Here is a 19,211-nt window from a genome sequence, read left to right on the forward strand (position 1 = left end):
AAGATTGTAGATCAACGTGCCCCACATCATACTTCATTCATACTCTGAGAGCAGGGCCCTGGAATCAGCACGTTAAACAACCTTCACAGCTATCATTCATACTAACTTTAGAGAACCACTGCTACATAGGTAATTATGTTTGTATGTGTGGGTTTGTGTGGGGGGTGCACAGCATCTCTTTTCTGCTATTTGGTATGAAATAGATATTATTATGCTGATTTTACAGATGTGAAAACTGATGTTCAGTAAGGTTAAAAAACTCACTTGAGTTCATTCAGCTAGTAAGTGGTAGAGCCAAATTTTGAACCCACGTCAGAGCCTGATGTCAAACAATAGAATAGACTGCTTCCTGGGCATTCATAGTTCATGTTACAAATAATTTTGCCTGAATTATCTGTAAGATTTTCTCAATCATTTGGTTTGCTTTATGTTTGGGAAGTTTTTTTTATCCTCACTTAAGTGATCAGTGCTGTAACTTATTTTCTAAAAGCAATTGTTTCTCTTTGATCCATAAATTTTGATTTAAAGATTCATGTTTAGAAAAACTAGCAAAGCAATGAATTCTCTAAAGGAAGACTCTTTTGGTTCTTTTCAAATGTCTTGTTAACAATCCTATGATACCAAAAGAGTTGAAAATTATATGAAAAAAATAAACAATTACTACTAAAAACTCTTTCTCAAACTACAGATAATTTTACCTTCTGATACAAGGCAAAAATTTTTAAGGTAAAAAATTCAAAATAAAATATTAGCAGCTAGGATCCAATAGCATATGAAAAGAAGAACTTACCACAATCAAGAAAAATTTATTCCATAACTATGGAAATAATTTATTAATATAGGTCATCATTTTAATAGGAAAAATAGAAGGAAAAATATTATTATTTCTGTAAAACAAGAGAGCTTTTAATAAAAATCAACATTCATTCCAATGTCTAATTCTAAAAAAATTGGTAAAATAGGAATAAATGGAGACGTCCTTAACATGAATCAAGCATCTCTTTCAAACCAACAGTCAATACTATGCTTAACAGTAAGACTCTAAAAACATTCTTATAAAGCCAAGAACCACACTAGGTATCTGCTAAGATAGTTTTGATATCAGAATATCGCCACTGGTATTTCTTATATTCTGGAATTTTTAGTTAAGGTAATTAGACATCAAAGTTAAATACTTCTCAAAAAAGAGGAAAGAAGATAATTTTGTGTAAGTAATATGAGTGTACTACTGAAAACAGAAATTATTTAACAGAAAAACTATTAAAAATAATTTTTGTAAAGGCGAGTTAATGTGTCTGGTTTAAAAATAAACAAAAATAATTTTGTGACATAGCAAAAGCAATGATTTAAAATATATCAAGGGAAACTATCCTAATGACAATGGAAACCAAAATACAAAACATCTAGGAATTAGTAAAAATGCAAGAACTGTATGTACTAACTTTTTCAAAAACATAAACGAAAATAATCTCCCAACTTATTCTATGATTTTAATGCAAACTCTATCAAAATCTCCATAGTTGACAAGGCAGGTTCAGGATGATGACATTTTAAATCAGTAGGGAAAAGGTGCACTTTTTATTATTGATTAAGTGCTATTTAGAATATTGGTTAGCCATTCAGAAAATATACAGTTAAATCCCTACCTCACACCTTACACCAAAGTAAAGTTGAGGTAGATTAAAATTTAATTGTGAGCGGCTGGCCCAGTGGCATCGTGGTTAAGTTTGCATGCTCTGCTTTGGTGGCCGGTTCAGATCCCGGGTGCAGACCTATGCACCACTTATCAAGCCAGGCTGTGACGGCATCCCACATAGAAGAACTATCAGGACTTACAACTAGCATATACGACTATGTACTGGGGCTTTGGGGAGAAAAAAAAGGAAGACTGGCAACAGATCTTAGCTCAGGGCCAATCTTTCTCACCAAAAACAAACAAAAAAGAAAATTTAAATGTGAAAAAGGAAACCAGAAAAGCAGTGGGGAAAATATGGTGATAAATAACTACAAAATCTGGAGTGAAATTTTGAGTATCTTTATTTTTCTATTTATGTTTTCTGTTTTTTCCCTAGAGTGATTATGTATGAAAAAAGTGATTGTGTAATACAAGAAGTTTTTTCCTATGTAGAACACTTAGTCCAAGAAGAAATTATAAGCGAAGGGAAGTGATTCTCTTTTTCTTCAGGTCCAAGGAAAGCTAGGCTTGGTTTGTTCTGAAATATTGGATAATATTTTCTGTCTTTATTTAATCTTTTACTCACATAATTTTTTCTATGTTGTGATGGATGAAATAGTCATATATTCTTCCCTTCCTAGTATAAGGCATGATGTCTCTCAGAGAGAGTGTTCGTTGATGACAATAGGAAGTTGGCATGCTGTAAATACAACCAGAATAGTCACATCCATTCTGATGCTAAAAAGGAGCCAATGAAGCAATTCTCTTCCTAAAAAGCTATTATTTCTTAGTAGAAATTGCTTTAATTATATTTTAAAATATATGTACATTCATTAACAAACATCACAAAAATTCTCTCTTTACTATTTACCGACTACAGGCTGCTAGTTATTTTCATTAGCTGTTTGAAAACTAGGATGAAACAAAGAGCATTATTTATCGCTATCTTCACTCAAAGATTTAATACTTTATGAAATGAAACTCATTCTTTATTTTACTACAAGAAATGAAATGTATTTTACATATTTCCCCACACCAAATGATTTCCTCTTTTTCTTCCTTTTTTTGGTTTTTGGTTTTCTATTTTCTTAATAAGAAAGGCAAGTTTCCCACCCAAACCGGGAAATTAGTGGCAGAAAAATAACAAAAGGAAAAATCCCCAAGCCATATAATGAAAACCGGGGAGGGAGTGCAGGCTGGGTGTGGGTGTTGTGGGGGGACGGGGAGGGATGGGTAGATGACCAACCATCCAGGACAAAGTGGAGTTATGGGAGGTGTTGAAGTTGGCCAGCATCCTGAGGTCATCCTCGCAGCACGTTGGTCTTCCTTGGGTCTTCACCAGCAGGATGGCACGGAACCTTCAAGACAAGAGCTGGTAAACTATGGCATGTTCTTGGCACCTGTGACCAGATCCTATGTTTATTGTTTGTCTTTTCTGCTGACATCCAGCACTTTATTAGCGAGGAGCCTTGGTTCTGGGAGAGAGGAGGCTGGGATGGACACCCAGTGCCCATCTCCGGGGATTTTCCTGGACCTCAGGCATTTGCTCCATGCAGGTTTAGAGGAAACAGCGTCACGGATGAAATCCCCAGAGGGGGCGTCCTAGGCACAGCTGGGCCCCTCGGACAGCAGGACTTCCCCGTCGGGCTCCATGTCGAAGGTCAGACAGCGGCGGCTGTATGTGCGCACAGGCACACAGTCCGGGCCCACTAGGAACTTCTCGAAGTTCCCGATGTTGTTGATGCGGCACACTGGTGACCAAGTGATGAACTTGGGGTCGGTCATGAGCGCAGCGGCGTCATCACCAGCACGGGCTGAGCCTCCTGCAGGAAGGCGAAGAGCTGTGTGCAGCGCGCCATTCACCTTGAACTCAAAGAGCGTGAAATTGGGCTTGAACCCGCCTCCGGGTCGGACGTACTTGAGGCAATTTAGGATCTCTTCGTTCTTCGATTCCCAAGCTGGTTGCACCGGAAGCTGAGCACTATATGGTTCAGAATAATTTAGGGGGACTTGCTAAAAATGTGGACCAGTCGCATCCTCATTCACTCCAAAGTTTGACTGCCACTCAAGACCTTTCTTTTCTAAATGCCTGTAGAAATTCACAGCTGATCACACCCATTTTAGTATTTTATTTTACCAGTTTTTGCTGTTACTTGTTTGATGTGTGAGGTCCCTCTAGTTTTGTTCTACGCTTACATTGCCTGAATATTTCAAAGCTGAGGTAAATCCAAAATTAAAAAAAAAAGTTCTATACCTCTAGTATATTCTTGAATTTAAAAAAGTATGGAAAATACTGACTAGTGGTGATTAGGGGCTCAGATCAAGTCTGTATTGTATTAAAGAATAATTCCTACATATAACTGGAAATAAAACTTAGAATAAATGTTGAGCAAAACTTTTGGTTATATAGGTAAATATATAAAAAGTCTTCCTACTAATAAGACTTCTTTTTGCCCAGATATTAAACTAACCATGAAGAAAAATATTATCAATACACAGCATTCTTTTGTAAATATTCCCAATGTGATTGTACCAGATATTGAAAAGGAAATAAGAAGGATGGAAAATGGAGCATGCAGGTAAATCCATGGATTTTTTCATCTGTTTTTTAATACCAGCCACAGTTCTTAAATTTAACTAGATTTAATTTCAGTTTAACTTTTAATTTGTAGCTTTGAACTTTGTAATTTCTTTAATTTAGTGAATTTGTTTATACTTTGGAACAGCATAACTTATCTAACAAAATGAACATAGATATTATTGTGGGTATTATTTAGAAGCACCTATGCCAAACACTTCCTTAGTCGCTGGCAAGACCTTTCCTCATGGGACATTTCAAATCTTAAAGGGATAACATTGCCGTCGATAAATGTGAAAAAAAAATAGAGTGTGAAACGTTGACATGTTTTAAAAGTATAAAGTGGTTACCCTATAAATGAATAGAATGTGTATAAATGTGGTTGAACTTATTTTATGTTATTACAAGTTAGTTCATACAACTGTACGATATGACCTAAAGCACAGATAGCATACTTTCCGCTTGATAAATATTAACATTAACTAATGTATCAAACAAATGAAATATGGAAGACCTAGAAAGTAGTTTCTTAATTACATGCATTTTACTGAATTATGCATATACTCTATCTAATACTGTGTATTCTGTACAGTTCTCATTTCACTCTAATTAAAAATTGTTACATGCGTTAGTTTGAGGGGGAAGCAGAAGAGATGAGGCAACAGTCCTCCTAAGGAGAAATGTTCCTCTGCAACAGTTTCAAATATTGATCTAATTCATCTCTCCCTCCTATTGGACCACAGCTCCTTTTCCGATGATGATGACAGTGCCTCTATGTTTGAAGAATCAGAGAACGAAAACCCCCCTGCAGGGGATTCCTTTAGAAAGAATTCACACAGTAGGGGACAACCATCACAGAGGTGAGCAGTATGATCTATCCCTCCATATCTGTTTTTAAACTATTATTTAGATGAGAGAAAGGTATTCTATTCCTCTATTTAGTGGGCTTGGCAATTGCTCCTGCTACCTGGCCACTATGCAGGGTCTTGGGAGTAACTTGCTACACCTGTTGGAAATTGCCACTGCCTGATGCTCCTTCATGGCCATGGGGCTCCAAGTCATGAACACTCTTGCTGAACGTTTTTCCCTGAGACCCTTGTCTGTCCCTTAAGAAACTCATGCCCCAGTCCTCTCTGCTTTCCTCCTTTCTGATCCTTCTTCCAGGGTCCTGAAGCAATTGTATGTGAGAGGAGTGGGCTGTCATTCTCTAAAATGCTCCATGCCACCTGACCCTACTTTCAGGGAAGTAGAGCACTGGAGTGAGTAGCTAGAAGAGGAAAGCTAAACATCCTTAGCAGGAAATAAAGAGTCATGGAAACTTCAGACATGGGACTCTAAGGGTGTGGAAGTTGTGTGGTGTTGGTGTGGATCAGTGATTCCCATCCTATGGAAAAATTTACTTTTTCTCCTCCTATTTCTCTTCTCACTGACCGCCAGCTTGTCCATTGTTTTTATTAGTCTTTTTCTCCCTTCCTGTCTTCCCTGACAATCTAAATCTTACGTTTCTTGCTGAGAGTTAGTAGCATCCAAGTTGGATCACTCAGCGCCAAGAAGGATGTGAATTCTTGGTGTGGACGTTGGTCAATAGGGGTTTACTAATCCCTTTGGTTCATGGCACTGATAATCAGCAACTCATGTTTCAGGAAGGCTCTATATTTTCAAAAGTTGTCTAGGCAATCATTAGTAATGAGTAGAAACTGGAAAGAGTTTGTTCTTTAAGACTATTTGCTTACCATGGACATTATGCAGATGGTGACTATTATGATTTCACTGTACTTTTTCATTTCCCAGGGAGCAGTACCTGCCTGGTGCCATTGCACTTTTCAATGTTAACAACAGCAGCAATAAGGACCAGTAAGTATATTTACAATAGAAAACCAAAGCTTTGTTTTTAAAGCAAACCAGTGAAAAGGTAGGAACATATTTGAATCTGTTATAGAGCAGATATTTATTGGATAAATTCTATCTAATAAAATGCCAATGATATTGTATTATTTTTTGTTTGGTTATTTATTTCTGAAAAATGTAGCTACCCATATTAAAAGTAGTATTTATTTATTTATTCGTTTATTTGAATACATGTAGAAAATCCTTGTCTATAGTGTACATGCAGTTGCCCCTCCTTGTGGATAGAGTGGCTGACAAAAATAAATGAAATATTACTAATCCTTTCCATTCCGAGCCAATGTGTCTTAGGTCAAGTTTCCCGGGAGACAGTCTCTGAGATGGGGGTTTGTGTGCAGAGGTTTATGGGGAGTGCTCTCAGGAACAGTACCTAGAAGGGAGTTGGGGAGCAGGAATGGGCAGAGGGAAAAGTTGAACTTCAGAGACTAGAGAGGGTTGGGATGCCATGTGATGCCATGGGGAGCTCTGGAGCAGAGTTGGTCCTTCAGAGTTGTCCCACAGTTAGGCAACAGGACTGGGCCTGCGCCCATGCACATCACTGGATGAGGGCTGCACCTAGGAAAGGGAGTATAACTTTGAGCACGGTAGCTTCCGCCAGCCAAGGCCAGCCAAGGGAGATGGAAACTGTGAGCTGTCAGCAACCAACACTCTTGGCGGGTGGGGAATGAGTGCCTGAGTCGTGTGCACAACTGCATCCATATAGCATAGCTCTTGCACTGCTCAGATCCACTTTCTTCCTATAGAAAATTCACGCCATTTGGGACTCCCTCCTCCAAGACGCTTGTTCTTTTTTCCTGGGGAAGCTGATAAGAGGAAGGTTAACGGGATCAAATAAAGTCCCTGACAGCTGCAGCTAGTCTTGAGGCGTCAACTGAAATTCCTCACCCCTCCTTTCCTACTCATTCTAGAGTCCTCTCACCCTTGGCTGGCACTTCTGCTGGTCTAGATGACTTCCCTGGTAGAATGAGTGATACAGACGCTCATCCCTGAAGGATATGAGGCCCTGCTTACCATGCCCTTCTCGAATCATAGCTATTGTACTTACTATTTACTACTAAAACTGGGCTAGGGAATACCAAAAAACACCACAGTGGGTCACCTGGGTGCCAAATATATTTTCCTTCCCCGCATTGTGTAACAGCGGCACTATCTACTTCTGATGATCTACATCCATTACTTTTGCCATTATGATGACTGCCTTCCTTGCTGATAGGTTTTGTGGCATGAGGGGCTCAAAGTGGCTGGGGAGTGGTCATAGCTTAATGTTTAATTGGGCTGTATGTTCCCTGGCAGAAGTGTGACCCCTCTGGAAACCAGGATCTCTAGATGGGAAGCTTAAAGCTTAAAGCTGCAGGCATGGGACGCATACATTCTCTCTGTGGGTCACTCCTACTTAGACTCCTTGGTTCCCAGGCCTATGCATTCTGTATAGGTCTAGAGCATAAAGGGTCATTGATTTAGCATATATACAGTATCCTGGAGGATGGCACCTCGTCTTCCTTGGGTATCAAATCCAAGACAGCACCTCAGCTGTGCTTTCAAAAGGTCACTCCATAACTCTATCAGGTCAGCAGCTTCTGAGTGGTACAGCATATGATAAGGCCATTGGATCCTGCAGTCAGTATCCAATGCCACATCTCCTTGGCTGCAAAGTGAGTCCCTTGGTCCAAAGTGAAGTTGTGCAGTTTTCTGTGTTAGTGCATCACACTATATAAGCTCCTGGATAGTAGCACTGGTCAAAGCCCTGTGGCAAAAATAGCAAATTAGTACCCACAATATATATTGATTCAAATCAAGATATTTGATGCTTCTTCCATGGTGGAAGGGATCCAATGTAATTAACTTGCCATCAAGTGACTGACTGCTTTCCTCAAGTAATGATGCTATATTGAAGTCATAGCATTGGTCTCTATAATTGGTAGGCTCGACATTCAGCAACAGCAGCTAGACCACCTTGGTGAATGGGAACCCATGTCTTAGGTGCATTTATAGCCTCCATCTCTGCCACCATGGTTGCTCCATTAATACCTACATTGTGCAAGCATTAGGGATGCTGATGACAGAAACTGGCTCTGTCAGCTGGTTGAGTCATTCTGTCTACTTGGTTGTTTTGTGCCTTCTCCATGGTGCATGCTATTGGATGAGCATTAACATGGAATACAAATATTTTCAAATTTTGTGCTCATGCCCATAAGTCCACTCAGTCTGCCTGTTCTCCAGATCTATTTTTCCTGATCTTTCAGTCTCTTTCCTTCAGGTCCCTGACAAACCAGCCAAGGTTTTGGGACTACCTACAAGTCCTTATATATTCTTAATTTCGGCCATTTCTTTTTCCACATAAAGTAGATGACGTGAACTGCTTGAAGCTGTGACGTTGGGAAGATTAACCTCACCCCTGTCTTTGAAGGCCACTTCTAAGTATGGCTATGGTGTAAACATAGCCCATTTTGGCTTGCATCCAGATGCCAAGCTGACCCATCTGTAGACCATGCTCCAACAGTTGTTCCTAAAAGACCCCACATATGGCCATAGGTGGGAATTGAGGGATAAGTGCTGATGCAGCAGTGGTAGATGACATGGAGAGAGAGTGCTGAGCCACCTGTTTAGGCAGCTTACTAATGCCCTCTGGTTCATGCTCAAGCCCAGATACAACACTACATCATATAATAGATTGCTGTCTAACCTTATGACTTGGTAGTTCTGACAGAATCCAGCTCACAGTAGGCACTCATTTTCTGTCCCATGGTTAGATAATCCTCTTTCAGGGCCTGATTAATGTACTGTCATTGATACAGATGTGGTGGACCAACGTGATGTTCTGAGGAATGTCTACATGGTCCAGGTCCCTCTAGACTATGTCATGACAGTGGGCAGGAGAATTAACTTAGCCCTGAAAAGACTGTAAATGTGTACTGTTTTCCATCCAGTGTGAATACAAATGGTTTCTGATCCTCTTCACTGACAGTGAGGAAAAATAACACATTCACCATGACTGACCCAGAGCCTTAGGTATATGGTATAGATCCGGTGAGTGCATCGTTTTCCACATCTGGCACAGCAGCTGCAATTGGGGCTGCTACATGGCTGATTTTGCGGTAGTCTACTGCCATCAAAATCCATCTAGTTTTTATAGGGGCCAGACATTGAGTTAAATGGGGGTATTGATGGGGACCATCACCTCTGCATGCGTTAGGTCTTTAAGGATTGCATTTTCTTTTCTGGCCAGGACCAATATTGTTTTTGGCCAGCAAGTAAGAGGCAGTTTTAGGCTTTTCGCTTGGTTCTCCCTACTATGATAACTCTTGCTCCACAAGCCAAGCAACTGGTGAGGATGAGGGTTTTTCTAATGACTAAATATATACATTCCACTTTTACTTTGAGGAACTGGGGAAATGACAACAAGGTGGGCCTGTAGACCCAGTGGATGTCCCAAAAGTCATGTATCATACAGGCTATTATTTCCAGGCTATCATATGCCCCCCACTTTAATAGGGGGGTGTGATGATGCTTCAATCCCAGAGTCTAAATATCAGCTAGGGTCCTGTACCAAAAAGTCTTTAATGTATCTGGGTATTCTTTTTGCCTCAGGGTACAGTTACCCAAGTAAATGACCATAGGTTTTGTTGTGGGGAAAGACTGGGAAATTATTACAGAATATGCTTATTATGGTGTTGCAGAGTCCTTCTTTATGGGAGCTTGGCTTCTCTTCCAGTCAATGGTTTCATTTCTGAGAACTGGCTCAGGTTTAGAAACTGTTCAAGCGGTTGTGACTTTTTATTGGGTAAGATCATCCAGTCCTGATTTGTTTTGATTGTGTATGTTAAACAATACCCTAACAAGGCACCTGGATACCCATCTATGAAGAAATACAATGTTCTATTAACCTCTTCCATAGCTCTCTATGGGTTAAGCCCGCTACCCCTACTACTATGCTTACCTTACTTCAAATTACAATTATGGGACCCATTTCTCTTCTGATGGGTCAGCATGCCACTCGTCTCTGTTATTCTAGATCCTGTCATCCCTATTGCTCTTGGGGAACCCAGTTCTGTACCAGTATTTCTCATCATTGGCCCTGGCCTACCAAGGATAGCACTACTTCCAGTTATGCTGTTGCCCCTCTCACCAGCACATTCCTTACCACTTTTGCATCTCCTGAGTCTTCTTGGGGAACATAATCAGTTGGAGGGCTATCTTCCTTGTGTAGTGTATCCACTTTTGCATACCACTTCTCTGAGTCTTTTTGATGCCTTCCTCTCCCATCTGTCATGGCATTTTGTAATTTCTATTTCACTCAGTGTGGGCCGTCATCTTTTCTGAACGTCCAAGAGCCATCCAAGCAGTGTGTCAGCGCCATCTCCCAGGATCTATGCTAGGGTGTGAAATCCTCTATCACAGGAATGTGCTCTGATAGCAATAAATTCTCCCTTTCCAACTCTGTGTTCTGTTCCCATTTGTACATGACAACTTTAGATGCCCAGCCTTATCTCACTTGTCAATTCTATCTCCCACTTCTCCTCAATAACAGCTTTCCACTTCTGCTGGGTCATTCGTTTGTACATTTGCACCTAAAAATTTCTCTCCCTTTAACACCCTCTCTCTTCTTTTCTGCCTCTCCAACTCCAACTCTTACCCATACTTTGAGGCCTGAGTTTAGACCTGTCTCCCTTTAACAGCCTTCTCTGACGATCCTAGTGATAGAGTGATGCCTGTTCTTTCAAGTCTGAATAGTAAATTTTCCCAAGACATCCGAGCCAACAGTGGCAGTCTGCTATGACCTTAGATCTGTCTGACTGCAGACTCCATTTCTCTGCTGATGAGAAAGCCAGTCATAGAAAGAAGCCTCTAATCACATAATCTCCATTCAAGAAGAAATTTATATAGAGAAAAAGGTGATCTCAAATCCAGTGAATGATTCTAAGAGTAAGGATTTCACTGTGTCATCACAGAGCTTTTTGACTACTCATAAAATACTGCTTCAGTCAAGATTACTCCTCTAAAGAAAACTGATGGGGGGGCCAGCCCAGTGTCATAGTGGCTAAGTTCACATGCTCTGCTTCTGCGGCCTGGGGTTCATGGGGTCAGATCCTGGGCACGGACCTACACACCACTCAATCAAGCCATGCTGTGGCACCCTCCCACATACAAAATAGAGGAAGATTGGCTCGGATGTTAGCTCAGGGACAATTGTTGTCAAGCAAAAAGAGGAGGATTACCAACAGATGTTAGCTCAGAGCCAATCTTCTTCACCAAAAAAAAAAACACACAAGACCATTAAAAAAAGAAAATTGATGACATTTTCTTGAAATTCTCAAAGCTGTTATTCAAGGATAGATATAAATAACATCAGGAAACATATTATAGAAACTATTTTTTTGCATATGTTGAGAGTTTGAAAATGCACTCTTTTAGGAGCTTTTGTTTCTTACATTTCTCTCCTTGGGTTCATGCCTTTATCCACCTCCATTTTCTTCAGTTTTCCACATGCACTAATCCAGGAATTTTTGTTTGTTTTATTATCTGAGTGCACGTACATTTTTTTTTTTTGAGGAAGATTAGCCCTGAGCTAACATCTGCCACCAATCCTCCTCTTTTGCTGAGGAAGATTGGCCCTGAGCTAACATCCATGCCCATCTTCCTCTACTTTATATGCAGGATGCCTGCCACAGCATGGCTTGATAAGTGGTGTGTAGGTCTGCACCCTGGATCTGAACCAGTGAACCCTGGGCCGCTAAGTGGAGCATGCAAACTTAACTGCTACACCACTGGGCTGGCCCACATGTCCATTTTTTGTAGAACTCTCCATTAGGAGACTGGATTTCTGGTTTCTGAGCCTAGGGGCGGTCTTTGAGAATTCTTGCTCAATGGGGAGGAAAATAAATATGCATGGAAGTCAGAATGTAATTTGGTTATGTGACAGAGATATTGTTTCTTCTTTAGAGAACCAAAAGAAAAAAAGAAAAAGAAAAAAGAAAAAAAGAGGTAAGTTAGACTTTGGCATGAATGATCCCACATTTTCCTGCTCACAACATTTTTGTATTTTGCTACTAACTACATCTCTCACTTTTTCAGCAAGTTAGATGATAAGAATGAAAATAAAAAGGACCCAGAGAAGAAAAAGAAGAAAGAAAAGGACAAAGAGAAGAAAAAGAAAGAGGAGAAAGGCCAGGAAAAGAAAGAAGAGTAAGTATTTTTATTAGCATTAAAATTAGAAATGAATTTGTGATAGGTTTTGGATGCAGGGTTAATTTCCTGAAACTTTATAGTAAAAAGGCCCTGTGTAAAGCCTAAATAAATTATCAAATGTAAATTAAAACTTTTTTCTAATTTTCTTAAAATGAGCAACAGTAGCCTTATTCTTAGTTTTCCCATCAAGAATTTTCACTCTCACCAAGCACTGGTCAAGATAAACTTACCACTGGCAGATATTTAGGTTCCAAGGAGAATTGGGTTCTTAAGATCTTACCGTCAATTTTTTTAACTGAAATAGAAATTTAATAATGTGATTAACATTTTTGAGTCATAAATACTGTATAAGTACTACAAAGTAAACAAGTCCCATTGCAAAAGCCACGCCTAATTTTGAAAGCAGTGCAAATGCTTTCCAGACATCGGTCATTTGAAATATCCTTTTTAAAACAAACATTTGAGAGTTAGACTTTCACGAGGGTAAGGCTGAGTGATATTTGCAAAGCTACCTTTTTACATTTTATTAAAGGGAAAATTGTTTTCTAAACTTACTTAAAGAAAACTCTTTACCACACAGTGGTTCAATTATTTGTGCCTGTTAGAAAGTTGTTGAAGTTTGTGTCAAGGGAAAAGTCTTTAGAAATATAGTCTCAACACCCGAAAATTTTTTTAAATTTCCATTTGACCATATATTTTCTTCCTCCCTCCCTCTTGCCTTCTGTTGCCTCTCTTAATGCTTCATACATGCTTAGGAACAAGCACTTTTTATTAGATTGTGGTATATTCTTTCCACACAGATGAGAAAGAATCCGTGAATTTCCCCTCCCCTCCTAGTTGTTTTGTTACCTGGTGGGGGAGTGGCAAAGCCACCATTATTCCACCACCCAGAACCTACCTAAGTGGGCTGTGGGATACCCAGAGTTTGGCATGATCTAAGCCATGATTCTCTCTTTATAGCTGGAGTGGTAGAAGTGTCGCCAGCATCACAGTAAAACAAAGGCTTTAATAAAAGTTGAATACATGGTTTAGTGTAAGACTAAGCAATTTAACTATCCATCTATTCCTCACTAGTTACTTATGACGAGTGCACTTATGCCAAGCTGCTTTTCCCGCTGTAGAGTGGGCTTCTTCAGCTTACTTCTATTTTGTTAATTGTGGGTGATGGGCATACCCATATTTGCTATGTAAAATAAAAATGTTCTTGTTTCTTGATAACCTTTCCCTTTATTTCTAATTGCTGCTAGGGAGAAGAAAGAAGTCATGGTTATTGATCCGGCGGGAAACACATATTATAACTGGCTGTTTTGCATCACCTTACCAGTGATGTACAACTGGACTATGGTTATTGCAAGGTGTTTATATATGTTTGTGTATATTGGCCCACTTCTAGTTTCTAAGTTAACTGACTAAATAGTTTGACCTAGAGCTCTTCAGGACATCCCTCCTTTCTCCACCACAGGTTGTAAAGAGAGGCTACATTATTTCCAGTGGGTTTCCTAAGATCAGGAGCAGGTGCTTGGTTCCCAGTATACTTGGGAATCTAGTACTGGGATGGGGGATGGAGGGAAACTTTTAAACTTTTGGTTGCTCAATCATTTAACTAGAACTTTGGGAGAACCTTTATATTTCCTTTGACCTACAAGAAAAAATATTGCCAAGAGTGGAAAAATATCAAGGATCTAGGTGGTTCGAGAGCAAGATGTGTTTCCCAAGTGATTTCTATAGAACTGTAGTTCCCTGTCTTTTCGACAGTAAACATCTCAGCCATCCAGGACCACATGCAATTTCCTGAGGCATTTTGGCTACAGATAGTCAATATGAAACTGTTTATTAATGTGTTACATCCAACATATTTTGACCTTAGCTTGAGACCATTTATTCTTAAGAAAGCCAACTAATATAAAGGAAATAATGTTGGAATTCAGAAGTGTCAGAAAACTAAATTGAACCACTTGGAAAGATTCGGGAAAGCCGTGGTTGATCAAATGGACTCTAAGGACCTTAGCATGTTATACTTCTCATCATGATAACAAAGAGTTTTTGTTTTCTTTGGGTAAATACCCGGAAGTCGAATTGCTGAATCATGTGGAAGTTCTCTTTTTAATTTCTTGAGGAAACTTTATATTATTTTCCATAGCGGCTGCACCAATTTACATTCCCAGCAACACTGTACGAGAGTTCCCTTTTCTCCACTCTCGCCAACATTTTTTATTTTCTGTCTCTATGATAATAGCCATTCTGACAGGTGTGAAGTGGTATCTCATTGTGGTTTTGATTTGCATTTCCCTGGCAATTAGTGATGTTGAGTATCTTTTCACTTGCCTATTGGCCATCTGAATGTCTTCTTTGGAAAAATGTCTATTCAAGTCCTCTGCTCCTTTTTAATTGGGTTGTTTGGGTTTTTTTGATATTAAGTTGTGTAAGTTCTTTTTATTTTGGATATTAACTCCTTATCAGATGCATGATTTCCAATATCTTCTCTCATTCAGTTGGTTGCCTTTTCGTTTTATTGATGGTTTCTTTCACTGTGCAAGAGCTTTTTAGTTTGATGTAGCTCCATTTGTTTATTTTTGCATTTGTTGTCCTTGCCTGAGGAAACTGGTCTAAAAAATATTGCTAAGAATAGTAATTCCAAGAGATGTATGCACACCTATGTTCATTGTAACATTATTTACAATAGCCAAGATATGGAAGCAACCTGAGTGTCCACTGGTAGATGAATGTATAAAGAAAATGTGGTACACACACACACATATACTGGAATATCACTCACCCATAAAAAAGAATGAAATCTTGTCGTTTGCAACAACATGTAAGGACCTAGAAGGTATAATGCTCAGTGAAATAAGTCAGACAGAGAAAGACAAATGCTGTATGATTTCATTTATATGTGGAATCTAAAAAACATCAATGAACATACAAAAATAAACAGAAACAGATTCATAGACAAAGGAAACAAACTCATGGATACCAAAAGGGGAGGTATTGGAGGGCCGGGTGAAATAGGTGAAGGAGATTAAGGGTACAAACTTTAGATATAAAATAAATGTCACAGGGATGTAATGAACAGCATAGGTAATATAGTCAGTCATATTATAATAACTTTGTATGATGACAGATGGTAACTAGACTTATCATGATGACCATTTCATAATGTATATAAATGTTGAATTACTGTGTTGTATACCTAAAACTAATAGGCTATTATATGTCAATCATACGTCAATAAAAAAATTATAGAAAGAGGACTTTTACCTAAATTGGCCCCCACTTTATTTAATTTAAACGAATTTTTCTTTTACAGAGCATGTTTTGATGAACTTCAGTCTGATTACCTAGAATATTGGCTCATTTTTGATTACTTATCAGATGTTATTTATCTTCTCGATATGTTTGTTCGAACAAGGACAGGTAAATATGTTCAATTTTGGATATTTTGCAATTTCAGGCTTTTATCGCTATAATTTGAAAATTTCTAATTCAAGTATTCTTCAAAATGAACTCACAAAAACCTGTTTTAGAAGAAAAGGCACAGTTGAAAGCAAGAGTACCATATACCCACCCACAGGCTCAGGCCACTGCACCTGATGCAGAAGGACGTTACTAGGCAACCTTTTGAATGTGGATTGGTAGCTTTTCTCCTTTATCCTGTTCATTGAGTTTATGCCAGGTGAAAAGAATAGAGAGAGCAGAAATAGTCTGCCAGCTCTGTGGGGAAAGGGTAATTGCTTCCTAACAGAGAGATACTTTGAAGAGGCATGGGGAAAAATGTCATTGTACCCAGCAGAGCTGTACTAGAACATTTATAAGAAACAGGAAACATACCCTTAACTGAACTTTGTGGTCCGTGGTGAGGCATTATTGACCAGGGAGCAGGATCTTATAGCTTCTACTTGAAGTATGCTTATTAAGTAGGTATAATAAGTTCATTGTTTCTACTCTGCCCTCCACATGCAAATGTAACCATTGTACATGGAGTATAGCTTTTAAGAATCATTATGTAAAATAGGGACATTCTCTAAATATCAGTGCGCTGGAGAAATGCTCCAGTTGTTCTGTCCTATTTGCAGCTCTGGTAGCCAGTATAGAAGGAGGAACAAATTCCCTAGTGTAATGTATTAGAGTGCTGAAATTCTGGGTTTAATGCACAAGGCCTATGGTAGCAGCGTAAGAGAAGAGAAGATCCCAGATGTCTAAGGAAGCCAAGGGTCAAGAAGGAGAGATGAAAATGCAGGCTCAATGAACACTTATGCTTCACATTGAAGGGGCAAGGCAAGATTATGCATAATAGTTAGACAGCAAGGCAGGCACCCAAGCTTCAAGGGTGGGGCTGGGATTCTGACAAGAGGGTGGTGTGAGGCATTAGGCCCAGTGCTAGGGTGTTCAGGAAACTTTCCAAGAACACTGTTCATAAAAGGAATGGTTTTGCCTGGATAGGGATACTGGTTCTAGAGAGATTTGTATACATACATTGCATATAATTTCTCACTTTTGCACCTATAAAGATTTTTATTCCTGCAAAAGAATATTTTCCACAGCCATATGTTGATTGGTACTCATTTCTTACTACATTGCTAAAAGAATATTTATTGAAAGTGAATTCTTGTTTTCAACTCAACAAAGTTCATTGAGAGTTACTTCAGAAAAATTCACAACGGCATAAAAAGGAAAAACATTAAATTGACTTTTCTTTTTCTATTTTAGGTTATTTAGAACAAGGACTGCTGGTGAAGGAAGAACTTAAACTCATAGAGAAATATAAATCAAACTTGCAATTTAAACTTGATGTTCTATCAATGGTACCAACTGATGTGCTGTATTTTAAGCTGGGGTGGAACTATCCAGAAATTAGGTTAAACAGACTGTTAAGGATCTCTCGTATGTTTGAGTTCTTCCAGAGAACAGAAACAAGGACAAACTACCCAAACATCTTCAGGATTTCTAACCTCGTTATGTACATCATCATCATTATCCACTGGAATGCATGTGTGTACTATTCTATTTCCAAAGCTATTGGATTTGGAAATGATACATGGGTCTATCCTGATGTTAATGATCCTGAATTTGGCCGTTTGGCTAGAAAATATGTATACAGCCTTTACTGGTCTACACTGACTTTGACCACCATTGGTGAAACACCACCTCCAGTGAGGGATTCTGAGTATGTCTTTGTGGTGGTTGATTTCTTAATTGGAGTATTAATTTTTGCTACCATTGTTGGTAACATAGGTTCCATGATTTCCAACATGAATGCAGCCAGAGCAGAATTTCAAGCAAGAATTGATGCCATCAAGCAATATATGCATTTCCGAAATGTAAGCAAAGATATGGAAAAGAGAGTTATTAAATGGTTCGACTATCTGTGGACCAACAAAAAAACAGTTGATGAGAGAGAAGTCTTAAAGTATCTACCTGATAAACTAAGAGCAGAGATTGCCATCAGTGTTCACTTAGACACGTTAAAAAAGGTGCGCATTTTTGCTGACTGTGAAGCTGGTCTGTTGGTGGAGTTGGTCTTGAAATTACAACCCCAAGTCTACAGTCCTGGAGATTACATTTGCAAGAAAGGGGATATTGGACGAGAGATGTATATCATTAAGGAAGGCAAACTGGCTGTGGTGGCAGATGATGGAATCACTCAGTTTGTGGTATTGAGTGATGGCAGCTACTTTGGTGAGATCAGCATCCTTAACATTAAAGGCAGCAAAGCTGGCAATCGAAGAACGGCCAATATTAAAAGCATTGGCTACTCAGATCTGTTCTGTCTGTCAAAAGACGACCTCATGGAGGCTCTAACTGAGTACCCAGATGCCAAAGGTATGCTAGAAGAGAAAGGGAAGCAAATCTTGATGAAAGATGGTCTACTTGATATAAATATTGCAAATGCTGGAAGTGATCCTAAAGATCTTGAAGAGAAGGTCACGCGAATGGAGGGGTCAGTAGACCTCCTGCAAACAAGGTTTGCTCGAATCCTGGCTGAGTATGAGTCAATGCAGCAAAAACTGAAGCAAAGACTAACTAAGGTTGAGACATTTCTGAAACCACTTATTGACACAGAGTTTTCAGCTATTGAAGCTGAAAGTGGGCCCACAGACTCTACGCAGGACTGAAAAGCTGGCTATAAAGACATGCCTCATGATCCTTTTGGTGATGTGATTAGGGCAACTGTAAGTTGGAAGAGGAAGCTTCTGCTGGGGAATTTTTCCATAAGGGAAATGTGCTTTGGTGCAGGGCACAAGGCCCACACACTTACTCGTGGGGCACTATGATTAAAGAATCATTGTGTGTTAGGACTTTCCATGATGGATAATGTGCAAAGCTATAAACTGATTAACTTGTCAGTATCTATATCCTCTGATTTTTTCGCCTATGCTCGCTTCATGGAATAATGTTTATAAAAGTGAACAAGGATCCCTCACTTTCAGGTCATTTACATCACTGACTGGGAATTACCATGTACATCATGGTCAGGGTACTATTTAAAAGGAATTAGAATGCAATAAAGTAAAATAAATTCTAAAACGATAGCGATTATTATTTATTTGATAATTTAGTAGGGATTTAGGAAGTTGTAGAGCTTCAGGGTCTTTTTAAGGACATTAACCCTTGTACTCTAAGACTTATGAAGGGTGCTTGAGAGAAACTTCTTATTGATAAAAGCGCGACAAATCAGACTTTACTATACAAGTATACGCGTATATGTTATATATAAAATATATAACATTGAAAATATGTTGTAGGAATCTTTTATAATAAATTTTTAAAATTCTCTGATAATTGAAACCTGACATCAGTGGCTACTATTTACTTTTCTGACTGGCCAGCAATAAAAAAAGAGAGAAAGGTAATAATATTGATGAGTGA

General features: G+C 39.0%; 1 protein-coding gene across 1 annotated transcript; it reads left to right on the top strand.

The window, feature by feature from the left end:
• Positions 1 to 4,136: 4,136 nt before the first annotated feature.
• CNGA1 (cyclic nucleotide gated channel subunit alpha 1) lies at positions 4,137 to 19,036 on the top strand. Its single transcript, XM_014857097.3, has 8 exons — positions 4,137 to 4,254; positions 4,997 to 5,113; positions 6,045 to 6,107; positions 12,099 to 12,140; positions 12,231 to 12,341; positions 13,592 to 13,699; positions 15,652 to 15,758; positions 17,052 to 19,036. Exons 1-8 carry the CDS (start codon positions 4,148 to 4,150, stop codon positions 18,455 to 18,457), a joined length of 2,061 nt encoding a protein of 686 aa, XP_014712583.1. The 5' UTR covers positions 4,137 to 4,147; the 3' UTR covers positions 18,458 to 19,036.
• Positions 19,037 to 19,211: the final 175 nt, after the last annotated feature.

The sequence above is a fragment of the Equus asinus genome, chromosome 3, assembly GCF_041296235.1.
Source record: "Equus asinus isolate D_3611 breed Donkey chromosome 3, EquAss-T2T_v2, whole genome shotgun sequence".
NCBI lineage: Eukaryota > Metazoa > Chordata > Mammalia > Perissodactyla > Equidae > Equus > Equus asinus.

Coding starts and splice junctions, on each gene's coding strand:
- CNGA1 (XM_014857097.3), top strand. CDS start 4,148: ATGAAGAAAAATATTATCAATACACAGCATTCTTTTGTAAATATTCCC. Junction 12,141..12,230: donor AAGAAAAAAGAAAAAAAGAG/GTAAGTTAGACT, acceptor TCACTTTTTCAG/CAAGTTAGATGATAAGAATG. Junction 15,759..17,051: donor GTTTGTTCGAACAAGGACAG/GTAAATATGTTC, acceptor TTTCTATTTTAG/GTTATTTAGAACAAGGACTG.